At 41.0% G+C, this 21,367-nt stretch overlaps 1 protein-coding gene across 1 annotated transcript in view; it reads right to left on the bottom strand.

Moving 5' to 3' along the window:
* The window catches only part of LOC132572062 (uncharacterized), a 73,508-nt gene extending 54,191 nt beyond the window's left edge, over positions 1–19,317 (bottom strand). Inside the window, exons 1-4 of the mRNA XM_060238850.1 lie at positions 19,157–19,317; positions 13,380–13,492; positions 9,940–10,058; positions 8,534–8,752 (exon numbers count right to left, since the gene is read on the bottom strand). Coding sequence (XP_060094833.1) covers positions 8,534–8,752; positions 9,940–10,058; positions 13,380–13,492; positions 19,157–19,228 — 523 coding nt within the window. The 5' untranslated portion in view covers positions 19,229–19,317. The remainder of the gene's footprint in view (positions 1–8,533; positions 8,753–9,939; positions 10,059–13,379; positions 13,493–19,156) is intronic.
* Between the last annotated feature and the right edge of the window lie 2,050 nt (positions 19,318–21,367).

Here is a 21,367-nt window from a genome sequence, read left to right as displayed (position 1 = left end):
ATTCTTTATCTCTTGCTGATCTGTTCCTTCCTTATGTATCAGAGAGATTACCGCTTCTCTCCAGGATGCTGGGATTACAGCCGAATCTTGAATTTCCTCAATCACCTTTTTATATGGAATTAGTAAGGATTCTTCAAATACTTTAAAAAATTCAATTGGTAGGCCATCTGGGCCCGGCATTTTGTTACTTTTCTGTTTTTTAATTGCTTCGCAAATTTCATGAATGGAGATCGGTTCCTCTAATGTTTCCTTCTGTGCTTTGGTTAATTGTTGGATTTGAACTTCTTCAATATATTCCAACTGGAGTTTTTCGGAAGTCTCGCGTTTATCATAAAGATTCTGGTAAAAGTTTTGAATGATTACTTGCATTTGCGACATTTTAGAGACCTCCTCATTCGCCTCGTTCTTGAGTGATCTGATAAGGTTCTTTTCTCTTTCCTTTCTCAGCCTGTATGCCAACCATCTACCAGGTTTGTTTGCATTCTCGAAGTAATTTTGTTTCGCCCATTTCAGTTTTTTTTCCAATTCATCAGTGAGTAGCAGGTTAATTTCATGTTGTATGGCATACACTCTTAGTTTCGTTTCTTCTGAGCTCCTTGTTTTTTGTTGTTTTTCTTGTTTGCTTAGTTCTAATATTAGATTGTTATAGGCCTTCATTCTTTCTCTCTTCCTTTTTGCCAGGTAGCCAATTGCGATCCCTCTGAAAAAGGCCTTAAAGGCATCCCAGATAGTTGGCATCGGCGTATCCTGCTTCCGGTTATATTCAAAAAAACATCTTAATTTCTTTCTTTGCTTTTTCTATAAAGGGTTCCTCTTTTAAGATTTGAAGATTCAGTGTCCACCGAGTTTTGGGACGAAAGTCATCTCAAGTTATTTGCACAGGGTTGTGGTCTGCGTAGGTTTTAGGTAATATGTGTGCTTGGGTGACCGACAAGCCTAAGGAAGCGGACATCCAGCACGTGTCTATCCGCGACCAGCATTTATGGACGTGAGAGAAATAAGTAAAGTCTCTAGTTTGTGGGTTTTTCGTTCTCCAGATATCGATTAAGTTAAGTTCATCCACAATTTTTAGGAAAGACGCGGGTAACAAATTTCGAGATTTCTTCACTTTGGTGCTGTCATATTTTTTATCTTTGGTTGCATCTAAGACCGCATTGTAATCCCCTACAATGCAAAATTTTCCGGAGTCATGTTCAAGCAGTTTTGAATGCAGTTTTGAGTAGAATTCTTCCTGAGCGTTGTTTGGTGCATAGATATTGCCAAAGGTTATTTTTTCCCCTTTTATTTCTAATTCTATGAGTACAATTCTGCCTGACTCATCACTATATAGTATCTTGGATTTCACATTTTTTTGTACATAAATGGCAACTCCCCTTTTTTTTCGGAGGCACAGGAGTAATAAAGTTGACCAAGTTTCTTGTTTTGCAAAAATTTTAAGTCCCCTTCTTTGATGTGGGTTTCCTGTAGACATACTATTTGTGATTTGGTCTTTTGTAATTGTAGGAAAATCTTTCTCCTTTTTTTGGGTTCATTGAGGCCGTTTACATTGACAGAGATAATCTGTAGCCCCGATGTAGCCATCATTGGGTTTTTGGATTATTATCAAGACTCTGTTCTTTTTGTGTTTGCAGTCTGGTTTTAATCCTTCCATCCTTCTTTTTCTGCGGATCGCTTGAGCCTGGGGCTGTCTGTTCTGGCCTCTCTTCCTGCTCCTCTCCCGACTCAAAGTCTTGATTTTCCGTTTTTACAAAGTTTGTCCAAAATTCTTCAACTTTATCTGGGGTGGTAAGGTTGAATCTCCTAGATTTGTATGAAAAGAAGACCCCTTCTGGACCCAGCCATCTAAACTGTATTGCATTCTTGGTCAACCATGTTGTAATTTTTTTGTAGCCGAAACGTCTCTGACGTATTGACCAAGGAATGTCTTTCAGAACTTTGACATTATTGCCGTCAGATGTTAAACCTTCTTCTCTTGCCAATTTCAGTATTTTTTCACACGTTGAGGTTCGGGTGAATCTAACATGTATCTCCCTAGGGAGATTAAACTTTCTGGTATGGGTGGACGACACTCTCTTAACCCACTCAATTTCACATCTGCTCTCTATTAAAGCATCATCCTCTCCGGGCCTCAGCAGCTTCAATATCTTGTTCTCTGTATTCTCTCCCCTGTCCTCTGGGATGTTTTGGAACCTTAAGATGTAAGCCACCTTTTCCATCTCAAGTCTGGCAACTCTATCCTCCATCTCAGCCACATTTACTTTATTCTCCTTTGCAATGGTAGACGTTGCTTCTTCTTGGTCCTCCAACTTCCCGACTCTTGCTGAGAGCTCGTGAACTTGCTGAGTATTGGCTAACAGTTGTCTTTGGAACTCACTTAATTGCTGGTTAGTTTTCTTAATTTCTCCCATTAAATCGCACTTGACTTCTTCTAAGGTCTCTCTATTCTGTTGGAAGCCTGTCAACATGATACTTTGTAGCTTGTCAATAGCTTCCTGACTAACTGGTGGGGCAGCAGGTTTACCTCCCCCTGGTGGGGTGGACTGACCATATTTCTTCCCTTTGGTCTCCATCCTAAATGAACTTGGCGATCGCCCAAATTATTGTTATCAACCAAAGCTCTATATCCAAGAATTCCTAATGGAACCTCTTAAACCTCTTAAACTTACAATTTCCCTATTATTTTGACAACACTTGTCAATTTATCAATTAATTCATTTAACCAAATAATACAATTAATCAGTTATTTTATATCTTCATTCAATTATTAATACCCCAAAATTAATTTCCAAAATTAGTTCCCCAATTAATTAAGGTTGGTTCCCCAGTAGATTAAACTAGGTAATCAGTTTTTTCAGTTTATCAATTAATCAGTCAGTCAGTTCATCAGCTCAACAATTAATCATATACCGCAGTTAAACAGTTAATCATATACCACAGTTATTGTCAATGGCTTCTTCAAGGATTTATCAACTATCAGTTCACCAATTTATCTATTTATCAATTAATCTAACAATTTATTAATCAATCAATCAATCAATCAATTCATTGGTTCATCAATTCATCATGTGCTAAAAATTATTGTCAATAGCTTCTTAATTTGCAAAAGTTTAGTCTTTGCCTATACTGTTCTCTTGACCAACTCAGTCCCCTTTCCTTCTTTCTTCTTGCTTCTGTTTCCTGCTTCTTGCTTCAGCTCCTCTTCTTCCCTTGTCTTGCCTTCTTTCTTCTTCCTTTGATTAAGACTCCAATCGCCAATCCAATTTGGTCCAGCAATACTACAACCTGGTCGGCAATACTTAGTTTATCCAGCACTATTTTAATTATCCACTAGAGGGAGTCTCAGCCAATCTTCAAGGAAGGAGTAGCCGCAGCACAAGAAGTGCTGCTAAAAACCACCCCCTCCTTCTTTAAACACTTAAGCGCTTTAAAGTCTTGCACCTTCTGTCTTCTTTCCGCCTTTCCCCTTCCAAGCTGTTTCTTCACCTTCTCAAAAAATCTCCTCCTCTTCCGAACACTGGTCGCTACTTCCATTCACCATCACTGCTTCTTCGGCTCTTTACCTACTCTCCAGTAGCGCTCTTCAATAACACCAAAGCACTGTAGCACAGTAACAGTCTTATCGCCCTCTTTACTCCTTCTGTTTAGGTTGAGCCTCTCTTCACCAACTTTTTCTGACCTTCCTCAACTTGCTCCGACTTGCTCCGACTTGCTCGCCTTTCCCACTCACTGTCTCTTCACCGCCGGCGCCATTTCTAACTTGCCTCTTCCTGCCCCGACCACCATTTCAGAAAATACAACGTCCCTGCAGGAATGTTGGTAGACACAAATTCTGCTTAAGTTCTTTTTATCCAAAAAGTCAAAACTTTCAGCTGCTACCTTTAAATCGGCTTCAGCGTGTAGACCCGCTCCTCAAACCGAAAGTGCTCACCACCCCCGCCGCCATTCTCTCCAGCACAGCTCGTCTTGCTTGGGACGCTGTTTCTACTTAATTTCTTCTTTTATTTCATTTGGTCTCTCTCTCTCCTTCTGCCACCGCATCCAGGTACGTAATAAGAAACGTTTACCACCAAACCGGCACTCAGTTTTGAGGTTAGCTTCTCCCCCCCTCAGCTCTTCTCCGGCGACCTGGTTTAAACGCAAGAGTGTCACCTAGCTCCAGACAAGGAAAAAGCCGGGTGCCAGCAAAAGAAGCCGCCGCCTCTTCTCCAGACACACCAGCCAGCTCCCCAGTCTACGAAGTACCCCCTGGTACTTCTTTAGGGGGTGTCCTCAGTATCAGGACCCCTCCAAAAGTTAGCTGAACAGAACGGGCTCAAAGAGTGCGTTCTGCCTCACCACGCCACAAACCGGACCCCCTACCAACTTTTGATGGTGCGCCACTTGCAGCAGCGCCCAAGGTCAGAAGCTTGGGGGTGCTACTGGAACCTTCACTGACAATGGAGGCCCAGATAGCAGCCACTGCCAAATCCGCCTTTTTCCATCTTAGGCGGGCAAGGCAGTTGGTCCCTTTCCTTAACTGTAGCAACCTGGCAACTGTGATCCATGCTACGGTCACCTTGAGATTGGACTACTGTAACACCCTTTACATGGGGCTGCCCTTGTCTCAAATCCAGAGTACAGCTGGTGCAGAATACTGCAGCTAGGCTGTTATTGGAACTCCCCTCGTGGGAGCACATGCAGCCTGGGACACAGAATCTGCTATCAATTCCTGGGCCGAGGGAGGCAAGATTGAAGACCACCCGTGAAAAAGCCTTCTCTATAGCGGCCCCCTGTTGGTGGAACCAACTTCCAGAAGAAGTAAGAGCCTTGCAGGACCTCATTCAGTTCCTCAAGGCTTGTAAGACAGCTTTGTTTCAATTTGTTTTTAACTGATAGTAATATATCACTTTCCCTATAGTAATATATAGGGAAATATAGTGATATATAGTAATATATCACTTTTTCACAGCAGGGAGGGCGGGATAGAAATCCAATAAAATAAAATAAAACAGTGAGTACTGTTGTGAGAAAGGGCAAAATCAGGCTCTTTCTGAGGGAAAACTCTCTGAGTTGTGGCACACTGTGTCACTTGAGCAGAGGAAAACTTGAAGGCTCTGCTGAGGAGTTCTGTCAGTGCTACAAGGCAGTCTCCTGGTTCAAATACAAAACACAAACACACTGGGAGAGAGGCTGAGGTTCTTGTGGATGTGAAGAAATCCCAAAAGTCAGACTGGGATACTAGCTGTGTGAGACTTAACACAGGGAATTGAGGTGCTTGTGTGATAACACTCAAGGGTGTTAGTTCCTAGGTATTACTCAACATCTGGAGTGTACCTGTGTGCTAGTGGAGAGTGCCTATGTGGGGACATTTCTGTCACAAATTTAGCGTGACAGACAAAGAGTGTGTGGATTTTATATTTTGAAAAGCCTGAAACAACTTAATAACCTTTCTCTGATAAGAGTGTTTTCTAGTGTTAAGGAAACACAGCCTGCCTGTTGCTTAGATTACTTCAGCCTGCCAACATCTCTAGTGTTAAGAGATCTTTTATTTGAACTTCTGCCTGCCAACAAAATTAAAATAACCATCCAATAAGTATTAATTACTCCCTTCCTTGCCTTCTGTAAATTAATAAACTTAATATTTTGGTTTTGAACTTTTAAATGGTTTGGTGCTTCGTTATTTTCTGACAAGATTTTATTTTAGTTCTCTGAGGTACTGGGTAAGGGTGACAAAAATTCTTAGAGGTCCCTTTCCCCCACGCTGACCCTAACCGTCCCTCACAGAATAAATAAATAAAGATCAGATCTAAACTGGTCATGACTATCCAGGAAATGGATATCAGATAGCACAAAGAAACTCATATGAAACAATGCGGACTTGATTTTGCGAGTGGCAGGAAAACAGTCAGAATAAAATACCTCCTGGGTGATCTTGAGCATTAGCATAAGAAAACAAAGATTTTCTATTCAATCTTGACACCATCCCAAATTTTATACACTTTCAGCATGATCTTTCCCTGTTTTCATTTTCAGTCCAGCAGCACCTTAATGACTAACAAAACCTAGGTTTCAGTTCAGTTCAGGAGGATGCATTGCCATGAGCTTCATTTTCAATTGCAATTCAGAAGTCTCTCTTTCAAATCTCCCTTTGAAATTCCTTTGTAAGAGCACTGCTACTCTCAGGTCACCAACTGAATGTCCTGGAAGGTTAAAATGTCCCCCCGCTGTTGTTGTTTTTTAATGTTGTGGTTTCTAAGAGCAGTAAAAAGAGCAAGTGTCTAGGAGCACCTTTTTAGGTATGTGATACAATGCATAGATGCTGGGTTGCTAGTTCCTGCCTGGCTCATTGGAGCTTTAAGGACTGAGCTTGGGGACACATAAACGACGTTCCCTTCGCTTCTCCTGACCAATAGCAAGCTCCCTGCTGGTTCAAATGGTCCAGTGATGTTTTAGTGCAGGAACTTGAACTGTATATAGTTGGCCCTGTTAGCCCAGTTCTCCAGTCTTAGTTTCCAGTTACTATGCTGTAATCACTAATAAAGAGCTGTGGTCACCCTACTACGAGTCTCCTCGTGCATCAAACTCAGTATTTAATAACCTTAAAGACTAAGAAAATTTGTAATAGGGTATGTTCTTCACGAGTCACTCCTCGCTTCTTTAGACTTATTTCCATTATTTATTTATTTGCTAGTTGATTTCTGTTCTGCCCTTTCCCACCCTTTATCCTTTGTATCCTCCTGGACTGAATCCTCCTGTATCAAACTGAGACCTAGGTTTCCTGTCTCATTACCAATGCTGCCATCTCCATGACTACTAGTCCTCTGCGTATCACACCTAATCTAATCAAACCTACTATTAATAATAATAATAATTTTTATTTATATCCCGCCCTCCCCGCCAAGGCAGGCTCAGGGCGGCTCACAAACATGGAAAGTGCAATGATGTACAGTAAATATATTATACAATAAAATACAATAAAATACATTAAATAAATAGATTAATTAAAACCACAACAGATAAGGTGCTATAATACAAAACGATGTATATCAGATGGCTGGATGTCATTTCAGGATTCAGTCTTGTAGGCCATTTGGAAAAGAATAGTTTTACATGCCCTGCAGAACTGATTATAGTCCCGCAGGGCTCGAACCTCGGCTGGTAGTTGATTCCACCAATGGGGAGCCATCACTGAGAAGGCCTGCTCTTGGGTTGTTTTCAATTTGGCCTCCTTTGGTCCAGGGATTTTTAAGAGATTTTGGGAGCTAGATCTCAGTGCTCTCTGCCATTTGGCATCTCACATCATCGTTATAACATTTTATCTCTGGTACCTCATGTTACATTTTATAGCACACATGTGTCAAGGGGCCTTGCCATTTTTCTATTTCTGTATGTTGGATATCTTAAAAATGGAGGAGGGGGCGGGATGCACTGTGCATAATAAAGCCAGCTTTCTGAATACACTGGAAGCCTTCTTTAATTGAGGATAATCCCAGAGATGACAACATGGCCCAGCCCAACAAAGTGACATTAATGTCATTTCTGGCCCTCGTAACAAATGAGTTCAACACCCCTGGTAGGGTTTGATCTGTTTGCCCTATGTAGAGAACTGAAGGGTATTGTTGGCATTTAATGGCATATATAATGTTAGAAGAGAAACAAGTGAATGAGCCAGAGATGGTGTAGTTATTGTTGTTAGATCCAGTGATGGTATTGTCTGGGTGTATGCGGCAGCAAAATTGGCATCTGAGTTTATTACAAGCTGTGGTACCAGTGTCCATGTTCAAATTAGATGTTGTATTACTGTGGGTGAGCTTGAGACTGGGGGGTTGTCGGATTGTAAGAAAACATTTGCTCCCCCCCGCCCCCAGTACTTGTGAAAGAGAACTTTCATTATCCATTAGAGGTTGTAAGTCACTAATGATGCATAGCTGTGAGTTCTGTTATCTGTGGGATAATGGCCAGTCCTTGAAGAGTTAAACAAATTATGTGCTTCCTCCCTTGAGAATGAAATATGCCAGATAAGCTATTTTATCCTACTAAATAAAAGGGCTATTCCAAACCTGATCCTACTCACTAAGAGGAAAGATTTAAATAAGATAGTTACTCCACCATACAAAGGTTCCAACTTTAAAAAAAAAAAAAAACTTGACTTGCTCTGCCTATCCACAGTAGAGAACACATATGTATTTAAACCATGTCAGGACTCAGCAAGATTCCTATAGTTAGGGAAGCTGCTTTCTGTTCCTCCTCTGCTACCTAACCTTTGTATCTCAAATTACTGGCCTCACTTTCTCTCCACTACACCCAATCTTTTTCCTTCAGACAACCAGAATATTTAAAGAAAAGTTTCAAATTCCACAGAGACTTTGTTTTGGATTTATGACTCTTTTACAGAGAATTTGACTTTTTATTCAAGATACAAATCACTTATAGATTTAATTACATTTTGAATGTTCACAGCCAAAAGTATAGCAAATATTAGCCTTGATGACATTGTTTCATATTAACATACTGACATTATATGTTTGATATGGGACATACAGAATCAACTTACCTGATTTTACAAAAGCCACAGATTGGCTTTGTTCAGTTTTTATTAATACAGTTCCTCTGGCAAGTGCATATGAATTATTCCATGTAGTGATCCCGGTACACTGCTCCCTAAGTTCTAAGCATGCTGACTTAGCAGAAATCAGATCTACATGTACTTGTGATATAGAGTTTGGTGGTGAGAGAAGCACCTTTCCTTTATGTTCCTGGTATCGGTCAACAACTGAAAAGGGAAAAATAATCCAGTTTCTTGCTGAAAAATAAAGCTCTACCCAGGCTGCCACAATTGTACCGGTACTAATTCCCAGTGAATAAATAAAGCACAGAGCTATCTTCTCCAGGTATCTATTTTTCTAGCGACAAGCAAATATCAACTAGGGTTTGTCATATAACTACTTATTCCATTAAAAAAGAAGGCCCTATACATATGAAGCTCCCTGACTGTTCTCAACCAAACAAACCTATCAAAAGAATTAAAAGTTCAAGAAGTAAGCCATAAGCAAGGGATAGCCTTTAATCTCCATGTTCATGCACTGCTAAAAAGCAACAAAAAGGTTGCTCTATAAGAATTGATGGTCCAGCAGGTGGGGCTCCATTGCCCACCTGAGGGTCCTCACCCACAAGTTGTAGATCACTCATCCATCGTATCTAACAAAAAATAAATCAACGTTGACATTTCTACATAAATCCAAACTTTTCCTAAATAACCTTTTTTTAATACTGTCATCAATCCTTTGTACGCAAAAATTCAACCTGCGGTTATCATGCACGACACTAACTCCACACTTTAACTTCTATATATTTCATATTATTAGAAAAAGGTACCAGATTTACATAGAAACAAATGGTTTTCTCATTTATTACGCTTTCCTAATATTATCGCAATGGAACCATCACATATAGCCAAAAAAAAAATCTCATTTTCATTTTGACATTTCTTTAATATTGTATTAATTTTAATTTTGGCATATTAGACCATTAGCATTATTTTATAATGTTAGAAGTTTAATAATATTAGAAGTTTCTCTCTTGTGCAATTCTACAGAAAAACATATGCCTTTTAAAAATTGCTGGGATTATTCATTCCGATATCTACCTATCACAGGATAGGTATACATGGAATTATTCCTCTTTTATGCTCAGAAGGGAAGTGGTTTACCCAAGCCATGGCAATTTAGCATTGTAGAATAATGGACATTTAAACCCCGGGTTGTTCTTGTCCAGATCAAACACACTATATATTGTCCTGCATGCTATCTAAGAAAATGAAATCTATGCCATGCCAAAATAAGGTACTCTGTAGCCCATAGATATATCCCATTTCCATGCAATGTTGGTAAACTGCATTTGAAAATGTTATTTCTGCTATACCAGGCATCAAGAAATTAAAAGCAAAGCATAAATACTCACATGCCCCTCGTTTGCAGATCCAGTGGGCCTCTGTATTACAATATAATGCAATCAAGCTGCGTTTGGAAATCTTCACACAATATGGAGTGTTTGGCTGAACTGGATGCAACAGCCTAAGCCTTTCAAATTAGATTTTAATACTAATTTTAATGCAGAATTTAATTTAATTTAATACTGATTTTAACACAGAAAGAGAAAACTCTGGAGACAGTATTACGATAGTAAGGTAAACATATAACTGAGACATCATCAGCCTTTCAAATGCTGATTTCAGAGTTAATTTGTTACACTTGTATTATCCTCAGATTCCATTTTGTTCCCCTTCCTTCCAGTAAGTAAGGGTATGTCCACATGGAAGCTACCCAGGTTCCTAGATAGGTTCCAAAGAACAACTTTGTGTCCAATCCAGAAAGCTATCCAAGTATACTATACTGGACATTTAACCAGCCACATGGTCCAGAATCCCAAAGCAAGGAAGCATGAAAATAGTACTTCCAATTCCAATGTTTAGTTCTATCTGGAAGTGCCAGAATTAAGAGTTCTACTTCATCTTAGAGCAGCACCAGCATCATTTTGGACCTACACATATTACACCAGTGGCATCACGAATACAGAATCTTAGGACACATAACTGACAGAGGATAAGGGAAAAGTAGAAAACTACAGTGGCATTATGACCAGGTGTGTGCATTCCAATCTTCCTTAGCTGAATATATACCTGAAAAACACTACTGGTATTTTTCAGGTATATTTTAGCATCCTAACAGTATCTGTGATTTTTCAGGAAAACTGGAGACCCCCCCCCACCAAAAAAAAAAATCCTGGATATTTTTGGGAACAAGGAAGATCAGGAAAAAAGCTGAGAGGCAGGGAGACTACTCACTACCTATCAGCTGTTCCTCCCATTCTTCTGTAGTCCCTTTAAACCAGGATGGTTTAAAGGGACTGCAAAAATAATTGAGAAACAACTGAGAGGTAGGAGCCACTGCTCAACTGGGTTTTGCAGCTTTGCAACTCCTGGGTTTGTTTTGTCCCCCACCACCACCACCATTTTTTCCATCTCAGGTCTATTAGACCCCCCCCCCCCCGAATTCAGGATTTTTTTAAAAAAATCTCAGATCCAAATTCTTTGCCAGTATTGGAATCCAGGATTTTTCAGAAATCCCAACATTTTAGGGGGGTCTAATAGACCCAAACTGAGAAAAGGGAGGGGTTGCACACCCCGAATTATGACCTAAGGATTTTTACTATAGTCAGCTAACAATTTCCTGTAAATAAGAAGAATAATGATTTTGTGAACAAAGAAACATACATAATTTTTGGCAAGCAAGTTGCCCTCATGGAATAGTGTTCCAGAATGAAGGCCACAGTGTTCCCATGCTGTTGTGCCAAGTTAACTGTTAGAAGTACAGAGCCTCTGAACACAAAAGCTTCGTTTGCCGATTATGGCTACGAACTGCTCGACTGACCTATCCATGAATCTGTCTTTTTTTAAAAAAAAACCCATGAAATCTAGTGCCCGTAACTATCCTCTGTATTTTAATTCTATCCTAGGCTAAGTAGTGCTTCCTTTTCTCTTGCCTAAATTTACTCACCAGCTCATGGGGTGACCGTATTGGTACAGGAGAAAACACTTTTCTATCTACTTTCAATCAGAGGCTTTTAGCCTGAAAGCCAAATGAAACCTTCATGTTCAGAGGTACTGTGGGAGCGGGGAGCATAGGAAGGTAATTGCCTTAATGAAATGCCAGAGTGTTTCCCAAATATATCTGGTGGCCAGTGCTCCCTGTAAGCTGAGTCAATGTGAGCTAGCTCACAGATTTTTAGCCTTCAGCTCACACATTTTTTTCTTAGCTCAGGAAGGATGACCCCAGAGCACACTAATTTATGCAGTAGCTCACAACTCTGATGCCAGTAACTCACAACTTTAATGCCAGTAACTCACAACGTAGAATTTTTGCTCACAAGACTCTGCAGCTTAGAGGGAACATTGCAGTGGTAGCTACTGTAGAAAACAGATGAGATGGAACTGTGACCAGATCTAGAAAGGATCTTCCTTCTGGTTTAACTGTACTCCAGTTTTCATTGATTAAATGAAACTTCATCTTTATGAAAACATAAAGGATTATCACAAAACACATGTTCTTTAAAATATTTTTCATTCTTCTAACTGAATCTATACCAACAAAAAGAGTAATTGTGCTTTGGATGGGGAAAACAATGAGTGCAATATAAGGAGTAAGTTACATTGAATGAATACTTTAAGCCTCTAAAACTCTGATTTTTCTGAACTTTCAACAGTATGTGTCTTAGGCTAGGCAATTTTTTGCTTGGTGATACACACTGGAAGTAAGCTGAACCTCAGAAGTGCTCCTAGAGGCTACCCTTGGGCCTATCTGGCAATTCCATTGCTCCAAGAGATGATGAGGGCATAAGCAATACCCACATCTATTTAGCACATTTTCATCCTTCTTCCAAGAAGCAAAATGTAGTATATACATGGCCGTGTGTACAGTTCTCTGTTCCCCTTCTTATTGTCACAAGAATCTTGAGAGATAGCTTACTCTGGACCATATGACAGACTCATTCACATTTCATGACAGAGCAGGGATTTGGATCAAGGTTTTCCAAATCCCAGGCTAACATTCTAACCACTATAGCCAGTTTGGTGTAGTGGTTAAGTGCGTGGACTCTTATCTGGGAAAACCGGGTTTGATTCCCAACTCCTCCTTGCACCTGCTGGAATAGCCTTGGGTCAGCCACAACTCTCATAGAGGTTGTCCTTGAAAGGGCAGCTGCAGTGAGAGCTCTCTCAGCCCCACCCACCTCACAGGGTATCTGTTGTGGGGGAGGAAGATAAAGGAGGTTGTGAGCCGCTCTGAGACTCTGAGATTCAGAGTGGAGAGCGGGATATAAATCCAATATCTTCTTATCTTCTTATATTAAACCTTCACTTTCTCCCATGCCATTGACCTCAGTGACACTGTGAGAGCTTCAGAGCCTTACCTTGATTGCTTGAGTAGAGAACTGACCTCGTGTGTCAAGCAAATTAGTGGCATGTTGCCGTTTGGCACTTGGGCTAGGGATTGCCTATCCATTGTGGACATGTACCGATCAGATTTTTCATATCATATTCCTGGGATAAACCTTCTGGATTTTATGACTAACATAGCTGCCAGGCTTTATAACAATAAGAGGCTAAAAACACACTTTGAGAATGGTCCCATACAATCCCCCTTCAGCTCCAACTTTTTGTGGGAATTTTTTGAGGTATAACTATGAGGAAAACTTATCAGACAAAGATTATTCATCAACACATACTTTCATATGAATCCACTCTATCTGTAATTTAGCTGACCAACCATTAACAATCATCTAAGCCAGACATTAGCAGCAACATACTGAAGTAAACAATACATGTGTTTTTCACATTCACTCACCAAGAGGACCTCATATCTGCCGGTGTGCCTTCTGACCATGAAAAAGTGTCTGTATTTTCCAAATTATTCAATCCAATCCAAAAATTATCCACTGTTAAACCTAAGATCCAGCTCTGAAGTAGAAAGCAAAAATTTATGTGTGTCTACACACACACAATCATCCAGACCTGCTGTCTATAAAGCTTTTAAAATATAACTATATTTTCTACTCTTGCATATACTCTACTAAATTTAAAACAAGATGATATTTTACTGGGGGGGGTGTTATGGGGAAGGGGCTTCAATGTACATGCTACTACTGGCTGTGTCTGCTGACTGGAAACAAAGCAGAAAACAAGAAAACTGGGAACAAGGCAGAAAAGCATGATTCCATCAGCTTGGCCTTACAGGCTGGAAGTGCTGCTGGGTGCATACTCTTCCTCTGTGTTTTCTGGCTCAGGCAGAAAACACAAAAGGGGGGGAGCCTCTCATATTAGCTGGGTCATTGTGATTAGTGCTCTCTGGTCCAAATAACAAAGATCCCTGTGCCAACATGAAGTGGAGAGAGGAAGGAAAAATAGAGGTTGGTGGGATGAGGACACCTCATGTTGACTAGCTGGCTTTTTACGGAGGAGTCATCTTAAATTCAGCTCATCTGCTTTTATATACAGTTTCTTCTTTTTTAAGTCATCTTCCTTTCCAGTAAATTTGGAAAACGCTACAATGGCCACGGGATTGGGAAAGGTCAGTTTATATTACAATCCCAAAGAAGGGTAATGACAAGGAATGTTCAAACTATCGCACAATTGCACTCATTTCACATGCCAGCAAGTTCACATTAAAGATCCTACAACCTGGGCAGTATAATAAAAAGTAGAGACATCACCCTGCCAACAAAAGTCCATATAGTGAAAGTGATGGTATTCCCAGTAGTAATGTACGCCTGTGAGAGCTGGACCATGAGGAAAGCCGAGCACAAAAGAATAGACGCTTTCGAGCTGTAGTGCTGGAGAAGAATCTTGAGAGTCCCTTGGACTGCAAGATCAAACCAGTCAGTCCTAAGGGAAATCAACCCTGACTGTTCCCTGGAAGGTCAGATGCTGAAGCTCAAATACTTTGGCCACCAAATGAGAAGGGAGCGCTCACTGGAGAAGATCCTGATGCTGGGAAAGACAGAAGGCAAAAGAAGAAGGGGACAGCAAAAGATGAGATGGCTGGACAGCATTACTGATGTAACTAACACAAATTTGAGCAGACTTCGGAGGATGGTGGTGGGGTTGCAAAGAGTCGGACTCAACTGTGTGACTGAACGACAAATATATAGATCTAGCCGCCACCCCCTTCATTATCAAGTGCTGAAATGGCTGCACCCCCAAACCCAATGGCTGTTTCAGCACTTGACCAGGCATTGATGGGAAAATGAATGCCACAGCCCACTATCCTATCAACATGGCATTTTTAAATGTCTTTAAAATGGCAGCAGGATCCTCGTGGCTGCTCTGAGGATGCCGTCACATCTAGTTTGGCCCTGAGAAAGCAATCTACTCAAGTCTACTCATTTTTTCAATTTAAATTTTTATTAAATTTTTCACATATACATAACAAAACCTAAATAAACAATACATACTATTTGAAATGTAGAGTAGAACTTTGAAAGCCCTACACATATCATAGTTTCATTAAAAATAAATCAGTTTTTCATATAAAGAATTGTTTGGTATATATTCATTTTGTAACAAATAACTTACTACTGTAAACCATGGTCCTATAACTTTCCCCCCCATATGTTTCAGGAGAGCAATTTGACGTCAAGAAAGCCATTTTTGTAAGTATGAAGTAATCCAAGATTTTATCTATCCACATTTGTAATGTTGAACATAAGAGAAGCCATTTTGGCTCAGGCCAATGGCCCATCCAATCCAACACTCTGTGTCACACAGTGGCCAAATATATGCTAATAGCCACTGATGGACCTCTGCTCCACATTTTTATCTAACCCCCTCTTAAAGCGGGCTATGCTTATAGCTGCCGCCACCTCCTATGTCAAATCCAGCCCTCATCCCCTGCCTTATAATTTATAATTGCACATTTGTGCAATCTTGCACAATACTGTGAAATAGCACAAGAAGTGCACAATGACAAGTGACACTGGAATACTGAAAAACTTACATCTTAACTGGTCAAACTTATTTGTTTTAATTTTTTTTACTTCATTTATTTGTTGTTGTTCAGTCGCACAGTCGAGTCAGACTCTCTGCAACCCATGGACAAAGTCACACCACCATCCTCCAAAGTCTGCTTAAATTCATGTTTGTTACATCAGTAACACTGTCCAGCCATCTTATCTTTTGCCGTCCCCTTCTTCTTTTGCCTTCTGTCTTTCCCAGCATCAGGATCTTCTCCAGGGAGTGCTCCCTTCTCATTTGGTGGCCAAAGTATTTGATTTCATTTATACCCTACCTTTTTTCCCAGTGGAGACCAAAAGCAACTTATATTATTCTCCCCACCTCCATTTTCTCCTCACAACAACCCTGTAAGGCAGGTTAGGCTGAGAGTGTGTAACTGGACCAAGGTTACCCAGTGAGCTTCCATGGCAGAGTGGGAATTCAATCCTGGGTCTCCCAGATTCTGCTCTGACATTCTCAGGGGCGTAGCTAGGGCTTTCGGGGCCCAGGGCCCAAGATTTATGTGGGCCCCCCTACGTGTGTGCATGCCGCCGGAAACAGGAAGTGACGTCATGCCACCGCCGGAAACAGGAAGTGACATCACTTCCTGTGACATCATTTCCCCCGCGCCACCTGCCGGAAGCAGGAAGTGACATCAAATGAGCCCCCTTGAGGCTTATGGCGGCAGGGCTCGGGGGAAGCGAGTTAGACTGCTGTTCTTTTGAGGGGTTATAGAGTGTTTCGAGCCCGTCCCTGTGGCATCGGTCCCATCGTTGTGGGACCCAGGGGGGCGGCGCAGCGACCCACCGAAGCTGCCTGTCACTAATAACACAGGTCAAGATGCAGGACAGGAACCCGGAAGTGACCGACAGGCTGCTTCAGCGGGCACTGCTCTCTAATTTTGTAATCATAGTCCTATTGCATTATTTACTGAATGCTGTCAGATTGCATTTTTATATTTTGCCATTCTAGACTGTCAGCAAGAAAAGTGGGTTATAAATAAATAAATATAATAAAATTATTTCCTAGTGAGTAACTAGGCCCAGATAAATCTCATTCTGAGGGCACCAAGGAGTTATACTCATTGCCCTTTTCAGTATTAAACGGATTTCACTACCACTGTGACTGCCAATGTCATATTTACATAGTGTTTACCATAGAGACACAGAGATATAAGTATATCACTATCACTAGTCAAAGAAATAGGCCTGTAACTTGACTCTGTGAAGAATGTAATAGGATCTGTGCAGCTGCCCCTGCATAGTCCAGAAGATGGATTTTTAACTTTTATATTTAAAAATTGCTTTTCTCCCTCTTTAAAATGCTCAGGGTAAGCAAATAGGTTACAAGTTTTAAGACAAAATGAAAACAATCTCATTTAACAATTTTCACTTTCTAAGGGATAACTGAGAATAGTTGATCTGTTTAAATTAACTGTCTTGCATCTAGTTTTAAAGAAAGGAGTGCTACGAACACCCTAAATATATGTCTTACAATTCAACAATATTGTACATAGCCAAAATAGACAATTTTGAATAGGAACATCCTTTACATATTTTTGCTGTAGTTCCTTTCACAATTACTCCTTTAAGACGTTTAACACATACATACATACACACACAAACTATCATGGACTTCTTTCTGATCATGAAATAACAGTGCCTTAACTTACTTTTATTACATTTGTTTGCAGGATCAAGATATTTATGTCCAAAGTAGAAATTTGTTAAATATGCTACTTTTTAAATGGTACTATTTAGTTCAAATACTTTTTACTGAAATATGGTGATGTTTACATATTCCACAATGATCGTTTTAAAAGCTCAAAAATTCTGATTTGCCACACAAGTGCCTTTCAACCATAGACCAGCATCAATCACTCATACAACTTCAAGGTTAAATGAACTAGGGAATGGCCACATCAGGATATGAGACTATGTAAACATTGCCATGGCAGTCTTAGATGGGTGGAGTTTGATCAAGCTATTCATACCAAGCACTAGCAGTGACCCAAAGAGGCCTGCAAAATACTACAGCTGGAAGGCCACTTGCATTCACCCAACATGTAAATAAACCTGCGGTAAACTTGCTGTTTTGGAATAACCACCACTGGTTTTCCAGACTGTGTAAGTGAATCCTCTATCTTCGGATACATAATTTTTGGTATCTTACAAAAATAGATTATCGATTCACTTTGACAGCTGTGTTGGTGGGAAACAACAGAATGAAGTTTGAGTCCAGTGGCACCTTTAAGACAAACAAAGTTTAATTCTTGGTATAAGTTTTCATGTGTACATGCATATGAAAACTTACACCCAGAATTAAACTTTGCTGATCTTAAAGGTGCCACTGGACTCAAACTTTGTTCCAAAGGTAGATTATATTCATGATGAAAAAATGTGATAGCCTACTAACTGAAAAATGTACATTTAGGCATCAAACAAAAAGACATATATCTATCATGTGCAGTCAAGCATAAGGACTTTAACCTTGCTTCTGCTCTGTGAAAAGACTTTTACAGTTAACCAGCACTGGGTCAAGGCATGAAGATCCAGCATGAAATCTGGAATGTGACACAGAAATAGTTCTTGAAGACTTCCTGATTTTACAACCAGAACAACACAAGGAACATTAAGAAACTCATTAACTGGAAATTATAATAAAAAAACCCTATTTCATGTTTACCATTTACCACTTTCTCAGTATAAGCTTTTTTTTTCTGCACATAGCTTTTTAGTTTCATGTAGTTAATGCACCAGAGAAAAAAGCACACAATATTTTATAGTCAATTTTAAAGGGTTCCTGCACTTATATTAAGCTACCTTTCAGAGGCTTTGTAAACTACCTGCTTCAGTTCTAAAGCTCCAGGAAAACTTTCAGAAGGTGGGGGAGGAGCACTGGCCATTTAAGAATCCAGCATTCAATTAGGTAAACCAAGGGTTCATTATGTGAGCACCAGGGAAGGAAGGAAGAAAGGAAGGAAGGAGGGAGGGAGGGAGGAAGGAAGGAAGGGAGGAGGGAAGGAGGGAAGGAAGAAAGGAAGGAAGGAGGGAGGGAAGGAAGGAAGGCCGCCCCCTCCCGCCAGCCGCCCCCCCCCCGCTTTCGGCCCCCTCCCTCCCTGCCCTCCTTACCTGCTTCCAGGGCGGCGGAGAGTCCGGCGGCGGCGAGGCCGGCGGCGAGGCCGCTGGAGGGCCTCCAGCGACCAGCGCCGGCTTCTCCGACGCCCTCCCCGGCCTCCGCCTGCACTGGAGGCCCGCGCGCGGGGCCCTGCAGCGGTCGCGGAGCCGGGGAAGCGTCGGAGAGGCCGGCACTGGTCGCTGGAGGCCCTCCAGCGGCCTCGCCGCCTCGCCGCCGCTTCTCCGGCCTCTGCCACCGCCGCCGGGCCCCGCGCACGGGCGGGGAAGGCAGCGAGTGCAGCCGGCTTCTGAGGGGCCCCTTGGCATTGCCAAGGGGCCCCCCAGACCCACCAGACCTGGGGCGACCCGCCCTCCCCGCCCCCCCCCCCTCCTTACGCCACTGGACATTCTTACCACTACACAACACTGGCTCCCACTGTTCTACCAAAATGAATTATATAAAAGCAATACCTGTTCAGGTGGAAGTAACATATATAAAAAGACCTACGTAACTTACCTTTTCCAGAATACTAGTTAATGTTAGCAATTCTGTATCTCTGAACTGTTTGCAAAACTTAAGTGCTTCCATCCAAGTTCTCTTCTGACTAGTCTTTATGCAATAACAATTTCCATTCCAGTATCTCCAGCAAGGGGCTTCAGGACAATTTAGTCTGAACATGACTTAAGGGGGGGAAAAAACAAACCCACATTATTAAAACGTGACAGGCAAATTTTTTCATTTTTTATTCAGCTTGAATGCACAAGCCTTGGCTATTTCACTCCATATTCCAGGTTTTGTTTACCTGGACAAAATGTAATAAACAAGAAGTGACTCAAATTATTATTTGTATAGTTACTTCTGTACCTATAGGGTTCTGGCTCGGACTTCACACAACTTATAAAAGAAAAAAGAGCAAGGGGATTTTTTTTTTTTTGAGAAGGGGGCATACAAAATCTGCAAAAACCTTGCACAAACACGCCATCTCAAGATGAGCCAGCAAACAATTCTGAGATGTTCAGTAACGCATAGTTAAGTGTCCTATACGGGATCTACAACATAACAAAAACAGATAGCAAAACAGTTCTTTTTAATTACATACCTATCCATGTTTATTTCAGCTGCTAACACAGGCACCTCTGTTTATTTAAATATTAGGGTCACGCTCCCACCAAAGGGAAAATTAAGAACATACATACTTTTGAAATTAACATGATCTAGAAGTACTTATATTGTAATAGATATACATAAAATACACTTTCATCTTCTTAGATCTGCTTTCTGCTTCTAAATTTGTTAATACTTTATGGATTTACTATTTGGCATCACACAGTTCATCTATATAAGAGTCATCAGGGATATGATATTTGACTGTGGAAGCAATGCATGGTTCCCTGTACAATCTTGCATGGTAGGTACAATTCAAATCACGAGGCACCATTCATGCATCCAACCAGCCAGCCATCTCTTCCTAAACATCCTGGCCTGCAAGTTACTTGAGTAATGGGTGAATCACAGTTCTGCAAAGGAGAGCAAAGGTTGCACGTGTGCAGAATGTGGCTATGGGCTTCACACTATATGCAAAGATCAGCACATGGCAGTGAACATGTTAAAGATCCAGTCAGGGAGGAAAAGGGAGAAAAGCTGAACTGGCAGAGACTGACAAAGAAAGAGATCTTGGGGTCGTGGTAGATAACTCACTGAAAATGTCAAGACAGTGTGCGATTGCAATAAAAAAGGCCAACACAATGCTGGGAATTATTAGGAAGGGAATTGAAAACAAATCAGCCAGTATCATAATGCCCCTGAATAAATCAATGGTACAGTCTCATTTGGAGAACTGTGTACAATTCTGGTCACCGCACCTCAAAAAAGATATTATAGCATTGGAAAAAGTGCAGAAGAGAGCAACTAGAATGATTCAAGGGTTGGAACACTTCCCCTATGAAGAAAGGTTAAAACGCTTGGGGCTCTTTAGCTTGGAGAAACGTCGACTGCGGGATGACATGATAGAGGTTTACAAGATTATGCATGGGATAGAGAAGATGGAGAAAGAAGTCCTTTTCTCCCTTTCTCACAATACAAGAACTCGTGGGCATTCAATGAAATTGCTGAGCAGTCGGGTTAGAACGGATAAAAGGAAGTACTTCTTCACCCAAAGGGTGATTAACATGTGGAATTCACTGCCAGAGGAGGTAGTGGTGGCTACAAGCATAGACAGCTTCAAGAGGGGAAAGAATAAGCACATGGAGTAGAGGTCCATCAGTGGCTATTAGCCACAGAGTGTTGTTGCAACTCTCTGTCTGGGACAAATGATGCTCTGTATTCTTGGTGCTTGAGGGGGGGGAGGGCACAGTGGAAGGGCTTCTAGCCTCACTTGTGGACCTCCTGACGGCACTTTTTTTTTTTTTTTTTGTGGCCACTGTGTGACACAGAGTGTTGGACTGGATGGGCCATTGGCCTGATCCAACATGGCTTCTCTTAGGTTCTTATGATGAGGGCTCCACACATCGGTTTTGCAAGTAGTTAAGAACCATACTCAAAAGTTTTATACAATTATATCTTTATACATTAGATACCTTACAATATTAAAAATATGCAAAAATGGAATATTTGAGGAACTTCTTAACAGTATTTCAGCAAACAAAATCATCCTCAGAGCAAATAAAATAAAATGCACGGATGCAGGTAAAAAAGCATGAAAACATGGAGGTGCACTTTTCTTATATC

Source organism: Heteronotia binoei, chromosome 5 (genome assembly GCF_032191835.1).
Source record: "Heteronotia binoei isolate CCM8104 ecotype False Entrance Well chromosome 5, APGP_CSIRO_Hbin_v1, whole genome shotgun sequence".
NCBI classification, from domain to species: Eukaryota; Metazoa; Chordata; class Lepidosauria; order Squamata; family Gekkonidae; genus Heteronotia; species Heteronotia binoei.
This window is presented reverse-complemented; position numbering and strand designations above follow the sequence as displayed.